Source organism: Aquarana catesbeiana, linkage group LG06 (genome assembly GCF_042186555.1).
Source record: "Aquarana catesbeiana isolate 2022-GZ linkage group LG06, ASM4218655v1, whole genome shotgun sequence".
Classification (NCBI taxonomy): domain Eukaryota; kingdom Metazoa; phylum Chordata; class Amphibia; order Anura; family Ranidae; genus Aquarana; species Aquarana catesbeiana.
Genome location: NC_133329.1, coordinates 63,302,845 through 63,325,666, shown reverse-complemented (window position 1 = coordinate 63,325,666; position 22,822 = coordinate 63,302,845). Strand labels below are relative to the sequence as shown.

The following is a 22,822-nucleotide window of genomic DNA, read 5'->3' as shown; positions in this document are numbered from 1 at the left end:
ACTGTTGTCAATCACAGCCAGTGAGCCAATGAGGAGAGAGTGAGGCTAATGCCACGTACACACGAGCGGACTTTCCGGCAGACTTGGTCCGACATTCTTCCCGCCGGACTTTCCGGCGGACTACCGCCGGACTTTTTGAACGGACGGACTTGCCTACACACGACCGGACTTTCCGGAAGACTAGGTCCGCCCGTCTTTCTGACGGACTTTCGCCGGAGTTACGGCGGACTTTCAGAATGAACGGACTTGCCCGCACACGGCCAAGTCCGTTCATTTTGAACGTGACTTGGGTACGACGGGACTAGAAAAGGAAGTCAATCTCGCCGCTTTTATCGGCGAGATTGGCACCTTGCGAGCCCCATCATGGGGCATACCAGGCCCTTAGGTCTGGCATGGATTTTAAGGGGGAACCCCCTACGCCAAAAAATCGGCGTGGGGCCCCCCCCAAAATCCATACCAGACCCCGATCCGTGCACGCAGCCCGGCCAGTCAGGAAAGGGGGTGGGGACGAGCGAGCGCCCCCCTCCTGAACCTTACCAGGTCGCATGCCCTCAACATGGGGGGTTGGTGCTTTGGGGGAGGGGGCACCCCGCAGGGCCCCCCCACCACAAAGCACCTTGTCGGCCAGGGTTGTTGGGGTCTGAGGGCCCCCAGATCCCGGCCCCCCACCCTATGTGAATGAGTATGGGGTACATGGTACCCCTACCCATTTACCTAGGGAAAAAGTGTCAATAATAAAACACACTACACAGGTTTTTGAAGTAATTTATTAGACGCTCCGGGGGGGTCTTCTTCTGGCTTCGGGGGTCTTCTTCCGGCTTCGGGGGTCCCTCTGGTTCCTCTTCTCCCGGCGTCCGGTTGGTTCTTCTCCGCTCCCTCTGGCCTCTTCTCCCGGTGTTCCAGTTCTTCTGCCGGCTCCTCTGCTGTCTTCTAGCCGCTCTTTTGCCAGCGGAGGTCCGGACTTCTGGCCTGTGGCTTCTGGGCTTCTTCTCTTCTTCCCATGTTGACACGACGATCTCTCTGGCTGGAATAGTCTCTGAGAGCTCCGATGTGACTTATATAAGCGCAGACCCCGCCCCCTTATGCGGTCACAGTCCCTGGGCATGCTGGGACTGTGACTGCATAAGGGGGCGTGGTCACCGGGTGATGCTGACCATGCCCCCTTATGCCGTCACAGTCCCAGCATGCCCAGGGACGGTGACGGCATAAGGGGGCTGGGTCTCCGCCTATATAAGTCACATCAGAGCTCTCAGAGACCATTCCAGCCGGAGAGATCGTCGTGTCAACATGGGAAGAAGAGAAGAAGCCCAGAAGCCACAGGCCAGACGTCCGGACCTCAGCTGGCAAAAGAGCGGCTAGAAGACAGCGGAGGAGCCGGCAGAAGAACTGGAACACCGGGAGAAGAGGCCAGAGGGAGCGGAGAAGAACCAACCAGACGCCGGGAGAAGAGGAACCGGAGGGACACCCGAAGCCGGAAGAAGACCCCCGAAGCTGGAAGAAGACCCCCCCCCGGAGCTGTCTAATAAATTACTTCAAAAACCTGTGTAGTGTGTTTTACTATTGACACTTTTTCCCTAGGTTAATGGGTAGGGGTACTATGTACCCCATACTCATTCACATAGGGTGGGGGGCCAGGATCTGGGGGCTCTCTTATTATAGGGGGCTCCCGGATTCCGATAAGCCCCCCGCCCGCAGACCCCAACAACCAATGGCCAGGGTTGTCAGGAAGAGGCCCTTGTCCTCATCAACATGGGGACAAGGTGCTTTGGGGGAGGGGGCCCCAAAGCACCAACCCCCCCATGTTGAGGGCATGCGGCCTGGTACGGTTCAGGAGGGGGGGCGCTCGCTCGTCCCCACCCCCTTTCCTGACAGGCCGGGCTGCGTGCTCAAATCGGGGTCTGGTATGGATTTTGGGGGGGACCCCACGCCGTTTTTTTGGCGTAGGGGGTTCCCCTTAAAATCTATGCCAGACCTAAGGGTCTGGGATGCCCCACGCTCACCGCAATAGGAAAATTTGTTTTTCCTATCGCAGCGAGCGAGAGATGCAGTACCCTGCCCTTACGTCGTATCGGGTCCGTCGGACCAGCATACAGATGCATACAGATGAATGGACTTTCCGTCAGGAACTGTGTCCGGCGGACTAAGATTTGAAGCATGCTTCAAATCTAGGTACAGCAGACTTTTGGGAAAAAAAAGTCCACCGGAGCCTACACACGGTCGGATTGTGCGGCGGACTCCGGTCCGCCGGACCACGTATGCCTGAAAGTACGCTCGTGTGTACACAGCATAAGTGTCTTATGGAGCGAGCATGCAGCTTGCTATTGCGGGCACTGGTCAAGGGGAGGAGCCAGGTGTGCCAGCGGGGGACTCAAGAAGAAGAGGATCAGAGCTGCTCTGTGCAAAACCATTACACACAGCAGGTATGTATTACATGTTTGTTTTTGTTTTTTTTAAATGAAAAAAAAAAAAACCTTTGAATGATGAAATGAATGATCTCCACATAGTTTGTAAAATGATCATCTCCTATGACCAGCTACATCTAGAGTATATGTGTCAAATACAAGGCCCAGGGGCTGAATCCGGCCCTCCAGGCCATTTCATGTGGCCCTCGCAGCCAGCCTGGCTTTTTTTCACCTGGAATGTGGCAGAACTACAAAGCTTTCTGTGAATGGCTGAGCCCGACTTTGTCTTGGAAGCGTGACCGATCCCCAAACCACTGCAAGAACACAGTGCTGTATACTAATGCCTCATACAGTTCATATAGAGCTGTATTAGTGAAGAAAATAGTTTGTTTGGACCAACTTGGTCCTAATGACCCATTTAAAGTTCATTCTTTCAAAATATTTTTTATACATAGACAGCCAAATGCGAATTATGAATTTAGTATGTTTGTTTCACTATTATAAGTCTTTAATGTTCTTCCAGGTAAGCCAATGACAAGGAAGCCAATAAAAGCCTCAGTGGGCAGTGGGGTGGTAATATTCTCTTGTATGTTGGAGAACTTCTACCCCAAACACATCCAGGTTGAGTGGTGTTACTGGTCAGGAGAGAAGCTGGAACAACGCTGCCCATCACTGGAGAATTATACACCTAATTTACATAGAACATTCACTGTTAATAGTGCATGTACCATCCCTGAGAATCTCTTACACCATCCGGACTTCAGAGTAAGAGTGACCTGGAGACACGAGTCCATGGATGAGAAGGAATACAAGGAATTCTCTATAAGAGATAAAGGTAAGAGAAATAAGCTTATAATAAAAAAATTAATATATTCCTCAGATAAAGGCTCACCACTAATCTGTGGACAACCCTCTATCAAAAAAAAACAGTAAAACAAGAAAAAAAAAGAGGGGTAACTGAGTATACTGCCTGTAATAGAGGATAGAAAATTACAAACAGTGGCATAGTGGTTAGCACTTTTGCCTTGTAGCACTTAGAACCCCAATTCAATTCCCAGTCAGGACACCATTTGCATGGAGTTTGCATGCTTCCGCCTGTGCTTGCATGCGTTTCCCCACACTACAAAGACAAGCTGGGAGGTTAATTGGCATCTGTCTTCATTGACCCTAGTATGTATGTGAGATAGGGTCTTAAACCCTTCCATATACCCAGTGAGGTGACGGGCATACATAGATACATAGAGATGAAACAAATTCTGCTACATAAGTTGTACCTGTTTATCTGTGTTCTTCTCTTCTCTACATTCATTCAAGTGCTCAATTTATAAGGCTTATCTGAGAGTTCAGAAAACAGGGCAGAGCTCTGAAATGACACACTGCAGAACTCAGCAAGGAGAGCTCTGAGAGGTGATTGGAGGGAGGAGACCCTCCCCTTTCACACAACACACAGGAACAGAGCTGAGGCTGTGAATTAGCTGGAGGTCCCTCCCCTGTCACATTTTTTTTTTTTCAGGAACACTTGTCAGAAGTGATTCGTGCTGATAGCAGAGGAAGAAGGCAGCAGACAGAAATGACACTTAGTGCTCTGGACTGAGACAAAAAAACACTATAGAAGGATATGCTTTGTTCATATTTCATGTCTGGGGTTTATAACCACTTGGATTGTAAACTCCTTGAGGGCAGGGACGGATAAATGTACAATATGTAAAGTGCTGTGTAAATTTTTGCTACTCTATAAGTAGCCTCCCAATGCCAAAATACCAACGCTGTACACTACCTGTATACCTACATATACCATTATAGAGATTATGGGGTTGATTTACTAGAAATAGAGAGTGCAGCTCTGCATAGAAACCAATCGGCTTCCAGGTTATATTGTCACACCTTAATTGAACAAGCTGAAGTTGGAAGCTGATTGGCTACCATGCACAGCTGCACCAGATTCTGAGTGCTCCAGTTTTAGTAAATTATCCCCCATGTGTATGTTTTTAATATACATCTGTCACTGTGAATGGAATGCTAAGTCTCAATCCCTAGTTGTATCTGTCCACATATGAGTGCTCAGGTGCTTGAAGAACAAGAAAGTAAATGACATTCTTTTGTCATTGGATGTGGCAGTTTTGGGCCCATAAGCCCCCGTACACACGGGCCGAATGTTGGGAGACATCGCCTATTTCAATAAAAATTGCCTGGCATTCGGCCCATGTGTATGGCACCCGGTCCAACCACTTTCTGTCGGACGAACATGATGGAAAACCAGCAGTCGACTAACTCCCGATCAGCACCCTCAGCCAATGGTGGAGAGCGGTGATTGGAGTGTTCTGGCAAGGGGGGCCATCAGCTCAGCAGGGGGGATCGCTATACTAAAATGGGATTATTAGTACAGCGGCTACGACCTGACCTGTCAGTTTTTTTGGGTTTTTTTGTTCAACCCGCTGGGTTAAATGATAAAAAAATAGTATTGTGTACCAGGCAATATACTTCAACAGGAGCACCTGAAAATGAGAATTTTTCAAACATTTTCTCCTCCAAGTAACCATCTTTCCATCTTTCCATCTTTCCATTGGCTAAAACAAATCATCAGACATGTGCATGACGAAAAAATGTGTTTTGTTTCATGTAGATTCGTTATTCTAGTTATTTAGTTTCATTAAATTTGCTTGATTTGTTCAGACTGTATTCGGGATTCGTATTCAGGATTCGTTTTACGTTTTTTTCGAATTTTCTACGAATTTACTGATTTTTTTACTTTTTATTTTTATTCAAAACGTTCAAATCGATAAATTTTGAATTGGTCTAATCTAAAACTTTAATTTTTTTTTTTTTTTCTAATTATTGTGGCAAAGTGAACAAACAAAAGAAAACATTTCTTTAAATCATTACAGTCTTTAAATCACCTTTGGCTTAACAAAAACAGCATTATTTCAAAATAGTACCCTAATAACACACACAGTCTTTGATTTCAAAAATATATTTACAGTTCGAATTCGACTGGAATTCAATGTAAAATTCGAAATTCGGAAATTCGGATGCCATTTTGTTTCGTTATTCTGAGCATTCCGTAAATTTCATTTAAACTGTAATTCGGGTATTCAGGTATATCCGAATAACGAAAAATTTGTCCAAATATTTATATGGAGCAGGGTGTCTACAAAACACTCAAGCCTGAATACGGCTGAAAAAATGTGCAAAAACGCAAAAAAAAACCTTCCAAAATCACCTGGAAACACTCACTCAGATGTAAATGCAGTCTAATGCCCCGTACACACGATCGGACATTGAACGGACATTCCGACAACAAAATCCATCGGATTTTTTCAGACGGATGTTGGCTCAAACTTGTCTTGCATACACACGGTCACACAAAGTTGACGGAAAATCCGATTGTTCTGAACGCGGTGACGTAAAACACGTACGTCGGGTCAATAAACGGGGCAGTAGCCAATAGCTTTCGTCTCTTAATTTATTCTGAGCATGCGTGGCACTTTGTGCGTCAGATTTGTGTACACACGATCGGAAATTTAAAGGATCGGATTTTGTTGTTGGAAAATTTTATAGCCTGCTCTCAAACTTTGTGTGTCGGAAATTCCGATAGAAAAAAGTCAGATGGAGCCCACACACATTCGGAATTTCCGACAACACAATCGGGTCGCACTTTCTCCGTCTGAAAATCCGACCGTGTGTACAGGGCATAACTGGGAAATAATGGCTAGGTGGACTTTTTGGTGGCAGATAAAAGAGATTAATTTATGAAAAGTCTCACAAGGCCACCAGATTCTTAACCATTCCCAACAATAAAGTTCATACACCACTTTAAAGCAGAACTTAGAGAAACTAAAAGTCTTCCTTTGCAGTAGGGCTGACCCACAAAGCAAGAGTAAAATGCTTGTGTTGAGGAACAGTAGGAGTGCCTTTTTTATGTAGCCTATCCTCCACTCTCCTAGGAGATAGTGCTCCCATATGCTATGGCGGTAGACTGTCCTTTGGTGTTTTCATGGACATTGCAGGGCAATTGTCTCTTCATCTGGTAATGGGCAATGGTCTCTTCATCTTGGTAATGTCAGAAGACCTTAGACCAGTGGCGGATGGTGCTCAAATCTCTTGGCGGGCAGCCCCCAGCCAGCCAGCTACCACCCCCCCCCTCCACCAGCCATTCGACCACCACCTACAACAAACACTTATTGGCCACTTTATTAGGAACACCTTGCTAGTACCAGTTTGGACCCCATTTTGCCTTCAGAACTGCCTTCATTCTTCGTGGCATAGATTCAACAAGGTGTTGGAAACATTCCTCAGAGATTTTGGTCTATAGTGACATGATAGCATCACGCAGTTGCTGCAGAATTATTGGCTGCACATCCATGATGTAAATCTCCCATTCCATCACTTCCCAAATGTGCTCTATTGGATTGAGATCTGGTGACTGTGGAGTACAGTGACCTCATTGTCATGTTCAAGAACCCAGTGGTGAGATGATTTGAGTTTTGTGACATGGTGCATTATCCTGCTGGAAGGAGCCATGAGATACACTGTAGTCTTAAAGGGATGGACATGGTCAGCAACAATAATCAGGTAGACTTTGGGGTTTAAACGATGCTCAATTGGTACTAAGGGGCCCAAAGTGTGCCAATAAAATATCCCCCCCACCATTACACCTCCACCACCAGCCTGAACCGTTGATACAAGGCAGGATGGATCCATATTTTCATGTTGTTTATGCCAAATTCTGACCCCACCATCTGAATGTCGCCGCTGAAATCGAGCCTCATTAGAAAAAAACATTCCCCTCTGGGTGATCGATGTACATTGCAAGGGTTTTAACAAACGTTGTTGTAGATTCCTACCTTTTGTTGTTCTGAAGAAATCCATGTGTGTGTGTCTGTATCCATGTGGGAAAGTGAGCCTAATGAGAGTGGTTTCATAATTATCAGTCAGCTGCTGCACCTGCAAGGCTCTAATGAGGAAAGCTGCTGGGTCTGTATCCCTTTAGATCTGATTTCCTATTGGGAGTATCTCACCAAAAATTAAATTTTTGCTGCAGGAGATGAAAAAAATCTGACTTGTATCTTGGTGCAGACTTCTGGGAAAATCAGTGAGCCAATCACACAAGCAGTAAGTTATGTTTCTGCAGTGGCGTCGCTATGGGGGTGTGGGTTTCTAATTTATTTTATTTATTTTTTCACTTTTTTTTTCCCCACGAAAGTAAAATTACTCATTAAGTGAGGTTCTGCTTTAAGTTGAAATGGAGATTCTGAATCATACTTGTACTTAAACGTCATCTCTATGTTCTTTATGTAAATCCAGTCAGTGCAGCACATGTTATATAACTGGGTTTTACTTTTTGATTTGTGTAGACTTTCCCTGGAGGCCACAGGTGGAGATGTCAGTCCCGCCCCTGAGGATCGGTGAAGAAGCCACCATACAGTGCACAGTAACAAAATACTTCCCGGATGCTGTAAATGTGATGTGGTTGAGAAAAGACGAGCAATCCGGAGAAATGTATCCTGTACCTTCAGATGGGATGTACAGAATTACTAATAATCCACTAGAGAGACAGAGTGATAAGCTGTATGGGTACAAATCATGTTTGACCTTCTCCCCCTCTCTGGAGAGAGATCAGGGTGTGGAGTATATCTGCAGGGTGGAACATCCCAGCCTGGAGCAACCAATAGAGACGAGTACAGGAGCTCTGCAAGTCACCGGTGAGTATCATGTAGACTACAATATGAGATTCTGAGTGGGCAGTTTATTACTGGTGTAGAGAAGCTAATTTCCTGCATTATACCGCACTGCATCCATGTCTTTGTGTAGGTAGGAGTCTGCTGTAGTACTAAGTTGTACCTTGAGAAGAAAAGTTTTTTACTGTCACATTATTGGTATTCTGTGTTGCATTATTGTTCCAACACCAGTAAAGAACAATGCATACTACTTAACAGTCTGGAAACAGACTTTAAGAGACTTTATGATAGTCAGTATTTTTGTGGGAATAGGTACAATCCTTCACCACCCACGTGATAGTACTTGGGATTTTGGCAATGAGTGACCATGTACCAATGGGTGACTATGTACCAAGTAGTGCATTCTGGCCAACAGTCCTGATTTTCCCAGAACATTCACGGTATTCACGTTAAGACCTAAATCCTGGTCTTAACATGTCCTGGGAAAATTCACGGGAAATTGGTTTTCTCCCGGTGTTCCATGATGAATCGCAGAGCCGCCGCTAGAGATCCGGGGTCGCCCCCATTTTTGTGAAGAGCAGCTCTTCTTGAGGCCGAGGCTGGGAAGAAATAAGAGGCGGAGCCCGGGTTATGGGCCAGGCCACAGGCGGGGGGTTGGCGGAGGCCCCATTTCTATTGGCAGCCGCTTTCATGCCACTGGGGCTCCGCCTCTTGTTTGTTCCCCTCTGCCTCCACGAGAGCTGCTCTTTGCAAAAATGCAAAAAAAGACAATATCACCAATGCCAACCTTTAGCTATGGTTCTGGCGATACAGAAGCATGGAGATCTCAGAATCTGGTGGCAAGCAGCATCTTGGTGACAAGTGAGCGCTGCATCTCTGGTGACAAGTAACAAGCTGCATCTTGGTGACAAGTAGGGATGGGCCCAATGTTTGAGTCGTTCGGCGAATAACGAACATTATGGAGCGTTCCCGGCAAATTTGAGTGCCACGGAAAGCCCCATAATGCACTGTGAGATCGCAGTGCATTTATGTTGGATGATTGGCCAAAGCATGCACCTGACCTGCATGCTTTGGCCAATCACAGCACGCTCTGCTGTGAGAGCCATGATTGGCCAAAGGCAGGGTGCCTTTAGCCAATCATGGCTCAGGGGGGCCAAGTCCACGCCCCACACTATATAAGGCTGCTTACTGTACACGGTGGGTGTAAGTGTAAGTAAGTAAGTGTAAGTAAGTAAGTGTATATAGTATAATGATTGAGAGATCGTTAGCTAGAGGCAGGTTAGTTAGTGGCGTGCAGGCAGTTTAGTGTATATATATATATATATATATATATATATATATATGTCAGTGTTGTTTAGACTATATATACAGTGCAGGTAGTGTAATATATATATATTAGGGTTGTTTTGCCCAAATACTTGTACTCGGGCAAATGCTCACGATGCTTCACCCGATACCTTGACAGTCAGCAGTGATCGGTGTTTGGGGGAGTTACAAGCTTCTCCCCCCGCGGCTTTCAGCTGCTTTAGTGACATACAGCGGTGATCGGTGCTTGTAACTCCCCCACGCGCGATCACCGCTGACTGTCACCGCATCCTCCATGCCCCCTCCGTTCCGCTGTCCCCCTCCGCTGTCTCCCTCCGTTCCGCTGTCCCCCTCCATTCCACCGTTCCGCTGTCCCTCTCTCTTGCTCTGTCCCCCTCCGTTCTGCTGTCCCTCTCTCTTCCTCTGTCCCTCTCCGTTCCGCTGTCTCTCTCTCCGTGTCCTTCCTTTGTGAATGGACAGAGTCAGCTGACTCTGTCCATTCACATAACTGAAACATTGTAACCTCCTGTGATTACGATGTCTCAGTTTATGAATGGAGAGGAGCCGCTGTCTTCTCTCCATTCATTCTCAGTGCAGCTGAGGCTGCAGAGAAAGGGACTGGGGAATCTCTATCCTCGGTCTCTTTCTCTGTCTCAAGGGGGAGATATCAGGGGTCTGTTAAGACCCCTGATATCTCACCAAAGCCCCCCAACAGGGCTGATTAAAAAAAAAAAACACACATATTGCAATAAATAATAAAAATAAATATTATTGTAAAAAATAATAAAAATGTAAATAAAAAAAACACACAGACACCGTTCACACCCAAACAACCCCCCCCCCCAAAAAAAAAAAAAAAAAAAAAGAAAGCATTGTTAAAAAAAAACAAAAAAAAAACACTGTCAAGTGACATTAAAAAAAAAGTATCGGTAATCGGTATCGGCGAGTACTTGAAAAAAAGTATCGGTACTTGTACTCGGTCCTGAAAAAGTGGTATCGGGACAACCCTAATATATATATATATATATATACACAGTCATGCTCAAAAGTTTGCATACCCTGGCAGAAATTGTGAAATTTTAGCATTAATATTGAAAATATGACTGATCATGCCATAAAACTTTCTTTTATTTAAGGATAGCAATCACATGAAGTTATTTATTATTATTTGGATCCTTTTTAAAGCATAATGATAACAAAAATCACCCAAATGGCCCTGATAAAAAATGTACATACCCTGGAATGTTTGGCCTTGGTACAGACACAAAAGGTGGCACACACAGGTTAAAATGGCAATTAAAGGTTAATTTGCCACATTTGTGGCTTTTTAAATCACAATTAGGAATGACACAAGTTTGATTTAAACATCGGGTGTTCGCCCATTCACAGGACAATGAACATTATGGGGCGTTCTCAGGAAATTTTAGCGCCGCGGAACGCCCCATAATACACTGCGAGATCCTAGTGCATTGCTGTATGATGATTGGCCAAAGCATGCACCTGACCTGCATGCTTTGGCTAAGGCAGGGTGCTTTTGGCCAATCATGGTTTAGGGGGACTAAGTCCACGCCCCACACTATATAAGGCTGCTTACAGAGCAGCCGTGTGTATTGTTGTTGGCATGGACAGAGAGATTGATTGAGTTAGATTAAGCAGGCAGGTTATTCACAGTTAGTGGCAGTGTATTTGATATATATATATATATATATATATATATATATATATATATATATATATATATATATATATATATATATATATATACTCTGCATTCAGTGTAGCCTATTTATACAGTGCATTCAGTGTTGTACAGTTTCTAATACACTTAAGGTGGTGTATATATATGTGTATATATATATATATATATATATATATATATATATATATATATATATATATATATATATGTGTGTATATATATATATATTGTGGCATTGGGACCCTGTGCTACCTGGAATATTGCTGGTTTACACCAGATTTTGGAGATAAAGGCACGCTGATTGCACAGCTGTGTGCTGAGCTATTTAGTTGTGACCTGGCTATGACTCAGGGCCCCACCCGACAGACAGGAAGTCTGTGCATGGAAGTCAGGTGGACTCCCATTCCTCTGCAGGAGTCAGAGACTGCATGGGTGCAGCCAGAGCATGCATGTCTGCAGGAGGTAGATGTACTTTGTGATAGAGCAGCAAGGCACTGATCAGGAGTAAGCTAGGAGAGAGCTTAACTCAAGGAAACCATTTTGTTCTAAGGAGCAGACCTAAGGCCTAGGCTACAGGCCTGAAGCAGCCATGTGGCAATAACAAAAGCCAGGAAGCTGTAACAGAGAGTGTCACCACAGGTACAGTGTGTGTACCAGACAGGGACACAGTTACAGGGTCAAGAGGACGGAGGTCAATGCCTGAACAGCAGTGCTGACCAGAGAGCCAGGTGGCTCGGTGTTTTCCATTTATTTCATTATTGCTTTGTGGAAGAAACCCCTGCGAGAGAATCCTGGATGGACTGTTTTTCTTTTACTTCAATAAACATGGGCCAAAAAAAGTCCTTAAACTGCATATCTGGCGTAGACTCAGCTCACTGGTAAGCTCTAGTATATATATATATATATATATATATATATATATATATATATATATATATATATATATATATATATATACTCTGCATTCAGTGTAGCATATATATACAGTGCATTCGGTGGTGTATAGTTTTTAATACACTTCAGGCGGTGTACAAAGTATATAATAGTCTGGAAGGCCACCAAGGAGAGGCAGACGCTCACAGACAACTAAAAGAGGGCAAGCAGCCTTTGTGTCTACAGTCAACAGTGGTGGTCGTGGACATGGTGCATCCTCTTCAGGTTACTGTGGGGCACACTTGTCCTTTTTTTCTGCTGCTGGCCGTGTTATTGAGCTACAACATGCAGAAGAGTTGGTGGAGTGGATAACGAAGCTGTCCTCATCCTCCTCATCCTCTGTCATCGAGGCTCAGAGTAGTTTGCCTTCCAACGCAGCTGCCAAAGTGGCCTATTCCACCAGCTCCTTGTCCACAGTCACTCCTTCCGTAGGCCCACCATCATGCACGGAGGAGTCCTCAGAATTATTCGACCACAATGTATTGCTCCAGTGACGAGGAGGGAGGGGATGATGAAGTCACTGACTGTACTTGGGTGCCTGAGAGAAGAGAGGAGGAAAGTGAGGAGGAGGAGGCACAACTCCAACATGCCAGGATGTCCTCTAGGGGGCAGCTAAAGGGCAGCCACCCTATTGCATCACACCGCAGAGCTCCGCAGAGGCAGGGCGCTGCTGACTTCCCGCTGACTTCCCGCTGACTTTTAGAAGTTCTTTGGTGTGGGCCTTTTTCGATACGCGTGCAGCAGATTGTACCGTTGATGTTTGCAACCTATGTCTGAAGTGGCCAAAACAGCAGCTACTTGGGCACCTCATGCTTGACCAGACATATGACGACCTGCCATGCAGTCCGTTAGCAACAGCACTTCTCCTTGCTCCTCATCTGGGATCTCCAACCCTACTATACTACTATACCTCCAGTCCTCTCAAAAACCTGCACTGAGAGGAATGAAGGTATAGCAATAGGTGTCCCAAGTACTTGCAGCCAATCTGCTAGCAGTACACCACCAATTGATTTTAGCAGGCAAATTTCATTACTCCAGTTGCTGATCCGTAAAAAAAAATTTGGTCCCAGCCATCCACATGCTCATCGTCTAAATGCTAGCTTGGCCAAATTGCTAGCACTGCAGCTGCTGCCTTTTCATCTGGTAGACTCTCCCCACCTTCGTGAATTTGTGGAATGTGCTGTACCACAGTGGCAGGTTCCAAAACACCATTTCTTTTCACGGAAAGCCATTCTGGCTCTCTACCGGCACATAGAAGGCAATGTTTTGGCCTCAGTGGACAGGGTGGTCAGCAGTAAGGTTCATATTACCACTAACTCGTGGTCCAGCAGGCATGGGCAGGGACGTTACCTTTCCTTCACGGCGCACTGGGTAACTCTGCTGGCAGCTGAGAAGGATACAGGACAGGGTTCAGTGTTGTTGGAGCTTGTTCCGCCACCACGCCTCCAAAATGCTAGTGGTGATTCTGCCACAGCTTTCTCCTCCACCCCCTCCTCGTCTTCTTCCTCTATAGCCTCTTCTGCAGATTTGTCCTCTGAACCAGCAGTGCTGGTTCAAGGGGCTACGCAAGCAGTCAGGCTAAAGGATGCCATGCGCTGCTTGAGTTGATCTACCTAGGGGACAGGAGCCACACTGGGGGCAGAGATTCTGTCAGCTCTGCAGGGGCAGGCTCAGAGGTGGTTGACGCTACGCCAGCTTCAGCCAGGAATGGTTGTATGGCACTTGACCCATGTTCCATGTTTGGCACACAATCTGAATTTTGTAGTGCAGTTGTTCTTGACCAGGTACTCAGGCTTACAAGATCTCCTGAGGCAGGCCAGAAAAGTCTGTGGTCATTTCCTGCCGGTCATACAATGCCAGTGCTTGGCTTGCTGACATTCAAAGGCAATGCAACCTGCCCACCAACCGCCTCATTTGTGACATGCCCACCAGATGGAACTCAACGTTGCCAATGCTGCAGCGGCCGCACACACAGCAGAGGGCCATCAATGAGTACCTGTGCAAGTATGGCACCAGGACAAGGTCAGGGGAGCTTGGCTTCTTTTTGCCATGCCAGTGGCTACTGATCAAGGATGCATGTGCTGTCCTGTCACCATTTGAGGAGGCAACAAGGATGATGATCAGCGACAATACATGCAACAGTGAAACTGTCCCTCTAGTCTTCCTGCTGGAGCACACGCTTTGTGGAATCATGGACAGGGCACTTGAGTCAGAACAGCGGGAGGAAGAGGAGGACTTCCTTTTCTCTCAAGGCCACCTTTATCCAGATAGCATTCCTGTGGGCCCGCCAAACACACAGGAAGAAGAGAAGGAGAAGAAGGATTGTGTCAGCATGAATGTAGAGGATAACACTCAGCAGCAGTATTCAAAGGATGGTTAGTTGTACGTGGCTGGGAGGAGGTAGTTAGGGATAATGTGATCTTTAGTGACCCTAGTGAGGGCTCAGAATCGAATGCCTCTGCAAACTTACGCTGCATGGCCTACCTGATTCTGCAAAGCCTACGAAAGGACCCTAGGATTAGTGATATCAAGGAGAGGGATCATTACTGGCTGGCAACCCTTCTTGATCCACGTTACAAGGGTAAAGTTGAAAAACTCATCCTGCCTTCACAGAGGGAGCAGAGGATGAAACATCTTCCGGAGACCTTGAAGAAAGGTTCGTGTAACGCATTTCCAGACCCTGGGAGGTTACCATTTCCTGGTGCTGGACAACGTGTTGCTGAGGCTTTGTTCAGTCAAAGGATGAGCGGTGGAGAAGGTGGCCAGCTGACCGATGCCTGTAAACAATTTTTCAGTCCTCAGTGCCAAGGTTTGATTGGTTCAAGCAACCATCGCCAGCATCTGCATTATATGGTGCAGGAATATATAGGGGCAAGAGCAGACTTGGAGACCTTTCCAACAGATCATCCACTGAGTTACTGGGTCTTGAGGATGGACCACTGGCCAGAACTTGCTCAATATGAAATCGAGCTACTGGCCTGTCCTGCATCCAGCGTGCTTTCTGAATGCACATTCAGTGCTGCTGGAGGGTTTGTAACAGATCAAAGAGTGTGCCTGTCCACAGACTCCATTGATAGGCTCACATTTATAAAAATGAATCAGTCCTGGATCAGCAGCTATCAAGCACCTGATGCTGATGTAACTGATTGAATTTGCTATGGATCTGGGATCCCCTGAAGACTGCCTATGCTGCCTATCCTATTCCTCCTCAATCTTGATGATGCTAGCTTCCAACAATATTTTTGGTTTAGGGCACCACCACCACCACCCAAGGCCCAATTTTTCACCCGTTTAACAGGGGCATGTTATTACAATTTTGATATAATATTTCACAGCAGGGCCCGTTCCTGCGCCCAACAAGAGTATCTGTGAGGGGTTACAGTGTTGTGGCACCACCACCACCCAAGGCCCAATTTTATTGGCCCTGTTTACCAGGGGCATGTAATTACAATTTTTGAAATAATAGTTTAGCAGGGCCCGTTTCTATCTCAGAAAATAGTATAGTATGCACTCAATACTTGGTTGGGGCTCCTTTTGCATGAATTACTGCATCAATGCAGCGTGGCATGGGTGCGATCATCCTGTGGCACTGCTGAGGTGTTATGGAAGCCCAGGTTGGTTTGATAGTGGCCTGCATTGTTGCAGGCCTCTCTGGTATCTCTCATCTTCCTCTTGACAATACCACACATATTATCTATGGGGTTTAGGTCAGGCGAGTTTGCTGGACAATCAAGCACAGTGATACCATGATCATTAAACCAGGTATTGGTACTTTTGGCAGTGTGGGCAGGTGCCAAGTCCTGCTGCAAAAGCAAATCAGCATCTCCATAAAGCTGGTCAGCAGAGAGAACCATGAAGTGCTCTAGAATTTCCTGGTAGAGGGCTGCGCTGACTTTAGACTTGATAAAACACAGTGGACCAACACCAGCTCCCCAAATCATCACTGACTGTGGAAAATGTTGCATTTCATTTGGAAATCAAGGTCCCAGAATCTGGAGGAAGAGTGGAGAGGCACAGAATCCAAGTTACATGAGGTCCAGTGTGAAGTTTCCACATTCTGTGATGATTTGGGGAGCCATGTCATCTGCTCGTGTTGGTCCACTGTGTTTTAAGTCCAACGTCAGCGCAGCCCTCTGCCAGGAAATTCTAGAGCACTTCTTGCTTCCCTCTGCTGACCAGCTTTATGGAGATGTTGATTTCATTTTTCCAGCAGGACTTGGCACCTGCCTACACTGCTAAAAGTACAAATACTTGGTTTAATGATCATGGTATCGCTGTTCCACACCTGGGTCGCAGACCCCTTAGGATGGCCGGGCCCCTCGGGACAGCCGGTGCTCCCTACTAAGGTATGGGCTGTCCCCTCCCCCTGATAGCGGCCCTGCAGACCTGTCTAGTAACTACAGCTATGTCCACCCAGAGCAGCGAAAGTCCCGTTCGGCCCTCATTTTACTATAGGCTGGGCGGGAACAGGTTAAAGTAGTATTAAACCATCAGTATTTTTTTAGCTTAACACATTTGGCAAAATAAATTAAACCTTCCCCAGTAAACTAGGTGTTAAAATTCTTACCCCAGAACTTGTTTACAACTTTCAATGTTGCTCTCAGTGCTGCTTCCCTGAATCTCCACTGAGTGGACAGCGCAGTCTGCAGTCAATCTGTTAGCTTGGAGAAAAGAGGAGGGACTGTGTGTTTCTATTGATGCAGATAGTGTAGAGACACAACTCTAGCATACAAGGGCAGCTCCATAGGATGCTGCAAGAGAAAGGAGCCACCCTAAAACTGGAAGCCTGCTGCAGTGCCAGTGATCATAGGACTAGTTTAAACTAGAACATTTTATCAAGGATTAGCTGAATTTTCAGTAAGTGATTAAATCATCTGCTGAAGATGCCTAAAAACTGAGGGTTTAATATCAATTGAGAATTAATTAAATGCCTCACAAGGTTTCTAGAACCTCTGCTTTTTCTAAATCCAGCTTGTACTTCTGATAATTCTCTTTCATTGTAGTGTATATTAAATACAATGTATCTTGGTTATATCCTGGAGTTGCACATTAACAGATCACGATCTGTCCCACAATTATAATTGAGCTGTTCAATTGTTTGGCACAGAGGATGTATTCTATTTGGTTTTGGTGAGTTTTAAAAGATGGCTAAACCCAACAATAAAAATTGTCCTTAGATGTGGTGTCTGCTAGTGATGAACAAATCCAAGCAAAGTTCGCTTTGTTGGACATTCGCCAAACAATTGAAAAACATCTGCGAATCCTGAACATAGCAACTGGATCCTATTAGGGTCTATTGGAGACTAATCTTGTTACTTGCAAGTTTTTGGGAAAGAAAGGATAGGATGTTCGTATCTGAGCACTGCCATAGGGAACATGTACTAATACAAAAAAGAATTTAAAAAAATACTATTTAGCAAGCTGCAGATTTTTTTAACATGGTTTATAGGGAAACATTTAGTCCAGATGTGTTCCTGCATGCATGTTTTTGCTGTGTTCTGGTGCATTAGTGGTTTTTTTTGCTGTAATATGTTTTTTTTATGGGTTTGGATGTGTTTTGGTGCATTTTTTATTCTTTTTGCTCCAATCTAGTATAGTTCTGTGCAGAAAAAATGAAAAAAATTCATCATGTTTCACTTTTTTTCCTGCACTGGTTTGAACTATGCCATTGGAACCCATATAATTTACTGCCCATGTGTTTTTGATGCAGAAAAAAAATGCACTGGACCTCTTGTGTTAGGAACTGGCCCTAAGACTGTTTGTGAGCAACGTGGCTAGGGGATTCCCTTCAATGTCCATATTAGATCCTTATCATAGATGAAGGTCTGGTATGGATTTTAAAGGCGAGCCGCACACCAAAAAAAAAAATCACAAAAAAATCAAAAACTACATGAGCTCCAAATCTGCTTACTATTGTCCTGATCCCTAGTGTTTATATTTCAGTAGAAAAACCCAAATTTTCAGTAGTATAACCCCAACACACAGAGACATATTTATCAACATGTGAAATGGTCAGTTTTACCATTTCTGGCCAGTGTCATCACATGGTTTATCCATTTATGTAAAATGGTAACTTTAAATTGGAAAATGCTAATTTCACTAAGCCATGATTGCTTAATTCCTGTTTGGCGCCTATTGTTCAATACATTAAAAATTTAAACTAGGATAACCTCTTTTTAAAAATTATTTTACTGTTTCCTGGAAGAGGCAAAGAGGTCATTTGGACTGCTTACCAATTTGACATAAGCCCCTTTATTTGTTGTAAGTGCTCAATATTATAGCCAGCATTTTGCTATCACCCAGTTTCTACCATTGTTTAGGAATACCCAATACAGTGTTATACCCAATTCTCAGTAGAACAAAGCAGAGTTCCTATGAGTAAAGACAGTTTCAAATGCTGCCTGTATTTATTAATGAAGCCTTGGTTGAGATGTCCTGCCCCACTGCCATTCCTACTGTCACATTACATTCCAGTCTTTTTGCTTGTACTGTCCTGTTGGTGTATTATTTGTCTTGCACTGCAATTAACAGTTAACCACTCACATATCTCGGTGATTGTTGAATTGTTCTTCATTTCCGTCTGTCTATTGCTCTAGTTAGTAAGTCTTCAGTTTGTACTCTGTGTCCAGTCTTGGCTGACCTTTGTGTGTTACTTGTCTGGTACACTGTAGACTTTGGAACACATGTTTGCAGCAATGGGGATTTGCCAAGCAGCAAGACCTGGGGGTAACTGAGTACCTTAGAAGTACTATAGGGGGATTATTGGGCATGGCTTTTAGTCTGATTAGAAACAACAAATAAAAACATCTAAGGGAATGATCTCAAATTAAATTCACCCCCTGTACACACTGCCCCCCCCCCCCCCTTATACACTGACACCATTTATACACTGACCCGCTTTTTCCCTGTACACACTGCTCCCACTCCTTTTTTTACACTATCCCTCCCTGTATAAACTCCCCCAGTCATAAATGCCTCTTGCTCAGGGAAGCAAGAGGGCACAGTACAGGCGGGCAGGAGGGCACAGTACAAGGTGGGTAGGTGGGCACGGTATGGGGTGGGCAGGAGGGCATAGTATGGGGTGGGCAGGAGGGCACAGAACTAGGTGGGCAGTAGGGCACAGTATAAGGTGGGCAGGAGGGCAAAGTTCAGGGTGGGCAGGAGAGCACAGTACAGGGGGGCAGGAATGACACAGCACAGGGTGGGCAAGCGGACACAGCACAGGGTGAACAGGAAAGAACAGCACAGGGCAGGGGGGGCAGGAGGGAATAGTACAGGGGGTTAGGAGGGCACACAAAGGGGGGTAGGTGGGCACAGTACAAGGGGTTAGGGGGGCACAGTACAGGGGGTTAGGAGGACACAGTAAAGGGAGCAGGAGGGCACAGTAAAGGGGGTTAGGAGGGAACAATACAGGGGTCACTGCTGGCAGTGCACTAGGCAGACCTCTTACTCCCATCCCTGCATTGTACACAGCCTGAACACAGGCACTAAGAGCTTCTGCTCCCTACACAGCACACACTGGAACTAAAATCCGATTTCCTTATACAAAGCTACAATGTGCACAGTGTATAGCTAGCTACTGGTTGCAGTTCTGGCCTGTGAAATTCCATGGTCGGAACGGCAACTTAGTTGCAAAAAGTAGCTTCATTCAATACAATGTCTGCAGCAGTAGATTCAGTCATCCGTGCTGTATAACTTGCATGGAGGAATGAACAAAATAAAACTATAAGTGTATGACCTTCCTATAAGTCTTTGACCTCCCTCTAAGCTTGTTGATCTTTTTCTAAACCATAAGGCCTCCTTGTAAAGTGTGTGAACCTCAGCTACACTCTATGACCTTCCTCTAAAGACCTCTCCCTGAATTCTAGAACTACCCTCTGAAGTAAGTAACCTCTGTGTAAGTCTGTTACCTCACTCTAAAGCCCAGGTCCACACAGATATGTGTATGGTATTAGTAAAGCTCTTATGAAGATAAGTTGTACCGTATTTTGGGTTTACTGGTCATCAACTTGGTTCATTCCTTCTTCATACAGAGTTTTTTCATATGTCACCTCATTCAGGAAAAAAACTGCTGGATCAGGCTAACTCACTGAAAGTGAGTGAAAATGAAAATTCAGTGGAGTCCCACAAACCAGACTTGAGTGCCAACACCAATAAAACAGATGCTGGAAATCAGGAGACATGGGAGTCTAGAAATAAGGAATGTGAGCAGACAGAAACATCAATGGAGGCCAGTCCCCTGCTCCATCATACATGATCTAGGTTTTACATCAGTCAACAATGAGCAGAAGCCAAGGATCCTCCATGGAGAAGATGGGGCCTCTCGAGGACTGATGGACAACACACAGTCTGTATTAGCAGTGTCCTATTGTGGTCGGGTGCTGGGGCAGCACCAAACCACCAACATATTTCTGATTGTCAGCAACGATTTCCAATGTAGAGTGAAAGATTCCAGATTGACTGAGGTTGATTTGGTAAAAAATATTCACATAGCAACAGTGGAAGTTTACTTAGTGTATTGATAAGATGAAGCTGTAGACACTTTGCATAGCCAGACATGTGCAGGAAAAATTTAATGAACAAGGTTTTTTCACTTGTTTGGAAGATTAGTGTTTATTATCACCAGTGTTAATTTCGTAGACAAAAATATTTTCGCCATAATTTTCACCAGCAGCATATTTCCAATGATGAAAGCTAAATGAAAATAACCTCAAATTTCCGGCAAGTGACAAAAACTATGACGCAAGTCAATTCCAATTTTTGCCAACAAATGAAAATGTTAGGGAGGGAGATTTACTTATATAAACCTCCAGTTTCCTCAGAGCTCCACCTATAAAATGCAAATGTTTCTCCTCCCAGCAAGCAAGGTAGCGACCATAGCGTGCTTAGTGGTGTGGTATGCTTAGCACTGTGCCGCATTATAGGCCTCCTCAGACCATCCAGAGCACTGTGAATCATTACAGGCCTCCTCAGACGACCGTCCAGAGCACTGTGCATAACAGGCCTTCCGAGTCCTGAGAGTCCAGACCGCCTAGAGCACTGTGCGCATTACAGGCCTCCTCAGACCACCGTCCAGAGCACTGTGCGCTTTACAGGGCTCCTCAGACCACTTTCCAGAGCACTGTGCTGCATTTACAGGCCTCCTCCTTCCAGAGCACTGTGTGCATTACAGACCTCCCTAGACCACCGTCCAGAGCACTGTGCAGCATCTAAAGGCCTCTGCTCCTCAGACTGTCCAGAGCACTGTGCAGCATTTACAGGCCTCCTCTGTATACCCGAGGAGTATATAATGAGTTTAGAATTTCTACAGAAATACTTAAATAATGCATTACAATTTAGTGGACTAAAACATGTACTGGGGATTTTAGTTGACTAAATCTTTTTGACAGCTGCATGGGATGACTGTTTTGTTTTTAATATTCTTGATTTGTAAATATTTGCCATTCGAATGATGCCATGTAGAGTATAAATATTTTGTAATGATTTTTCTATTGTGTTATTTGTCAGCTATGATATGCTAAAGAGTGGTCCCTGAAGAAGCTCTTTTTAAGTGAAATCCACCTGTCTTCTCTTACAATTGAGTCATATGTATACCCTTATACCAGATCATAGCAAATGACATTTGTTTTTTTTATAGTATATCGATTTTAATGTGAAAATAAAGTATGTATTTTTATGGATGGCTTTCTTTGACTTATATTTTGGCACAATAAAATCCCCATTTCCCAATGTCCCTTGTAGGTACATGGGGAACTTCTCATTTTCTCATATAGTTGTTATAGTATTTTCTATTAGAATATGAATGTGATGATGACTGTTGCCTGCAGGTATGCCATTCCAACACTTACTTCCTTTAAGAGGCAAATTACTATTTAAAAATAAATAAATATTTTAGCTCTTATTTCTGGGAAAGGTTCCTGGACTTCCACCATATATGTAACTAAGGCACTGGAGTTGACTCATCAATGGACCATGACTAAAGAATATCAAACTAATTTATATGGGGCACAATGGCTCCAGTGATCCACACAACAGGGTACGCCTTTAAACAGGAGACCTCAAGTTTGAAAGTTAAGTATACAAAGTTCAAAAAGAGCACCAGACCAATATGCTGAGAGTCCAACAACTTTTGTTCATTGCGTTAGATAATATAAAACAGAGCTTCCACCCTGCCCTTCATGCATTTCTAGTTGCCCGTTGGCTTACACTGTTGTGTCTTCTGTTTATGTACAGAAATATTAATCTGGAAGAACAGTTTGGTAAGGAAATAAAAAAACTATTAAAACTTAACTCATCTCAAGTCAACTAAAAATAAAAAGTTGACTTAAGGGGTGTGATCCTCTGCTGTTCATGTAGTGCATATGTGTGGTGGCAAAAATAGTGTCAGGACCAGGATATGAACTCGGAACCTCTGCTGTGTCTGTCACTAGCTCTTCTTGAAGTACCACCTGAAATGCTGGGCATATCCTTGCCCAGACCCTTGGACAAACTTACTTTCTATCTTGTTTCTGGTGAACTTTGAACTCCTTGCTCCTCCCATGAACTTCTTGTTTAAGCCATGCCTTTGCACTTTCTGTTTGCCAGATTATTTTGCTTTTCTCCAGCCAATATCTTGCTCCTTACCTTCCTGCTGCCATCAATGCTGTTCATTACCATTCGTTACAACCTCTGGCTTGTTCCTTGACTACGCTTCAGCTTGATCCCAACCTGCAACTACTTGTTACCAACCTTGGACTTGTTTACCGACTATGCTTCTGCTTGATCCCTACCTGCTACATCTACTACTGCGCCCCAGCTTGCTCACC

The 22,822-nt window shown here is 44.8% G+C and overlaps 1 protein-coding gene across 1 annotated transcript in view; it reads left to right on the top strand.

The window, feature by feature from the left end:
• The window catches only part of LOC141147975 (uncharacterized), a 59,844-nt gene extending 38,109 nt beyond the window's left edge, over positions 1–21,735 (top strand). The window contains exons 9-11 of the mRNA XM_073635131.1: positions 2,926–3,237; positions 7,757–8,104; positions 20,078–21,735. Of these exons, the coding sequence (XP_073491232.1) occupies positions 2,926–3,237; positions 7,757–8,104; positions 20,078–20,274 (857 nt within the window). The 3' untranslated portion in view covers positions 20,275–21,735. The remainder of the gene's footprint in view (positions 1–2,925; positions 3,238–7,756; positions 8,105–20,077) is intronic.
• Positions 21,736–22,822: the final 1,087 nt, after the last annotated feature.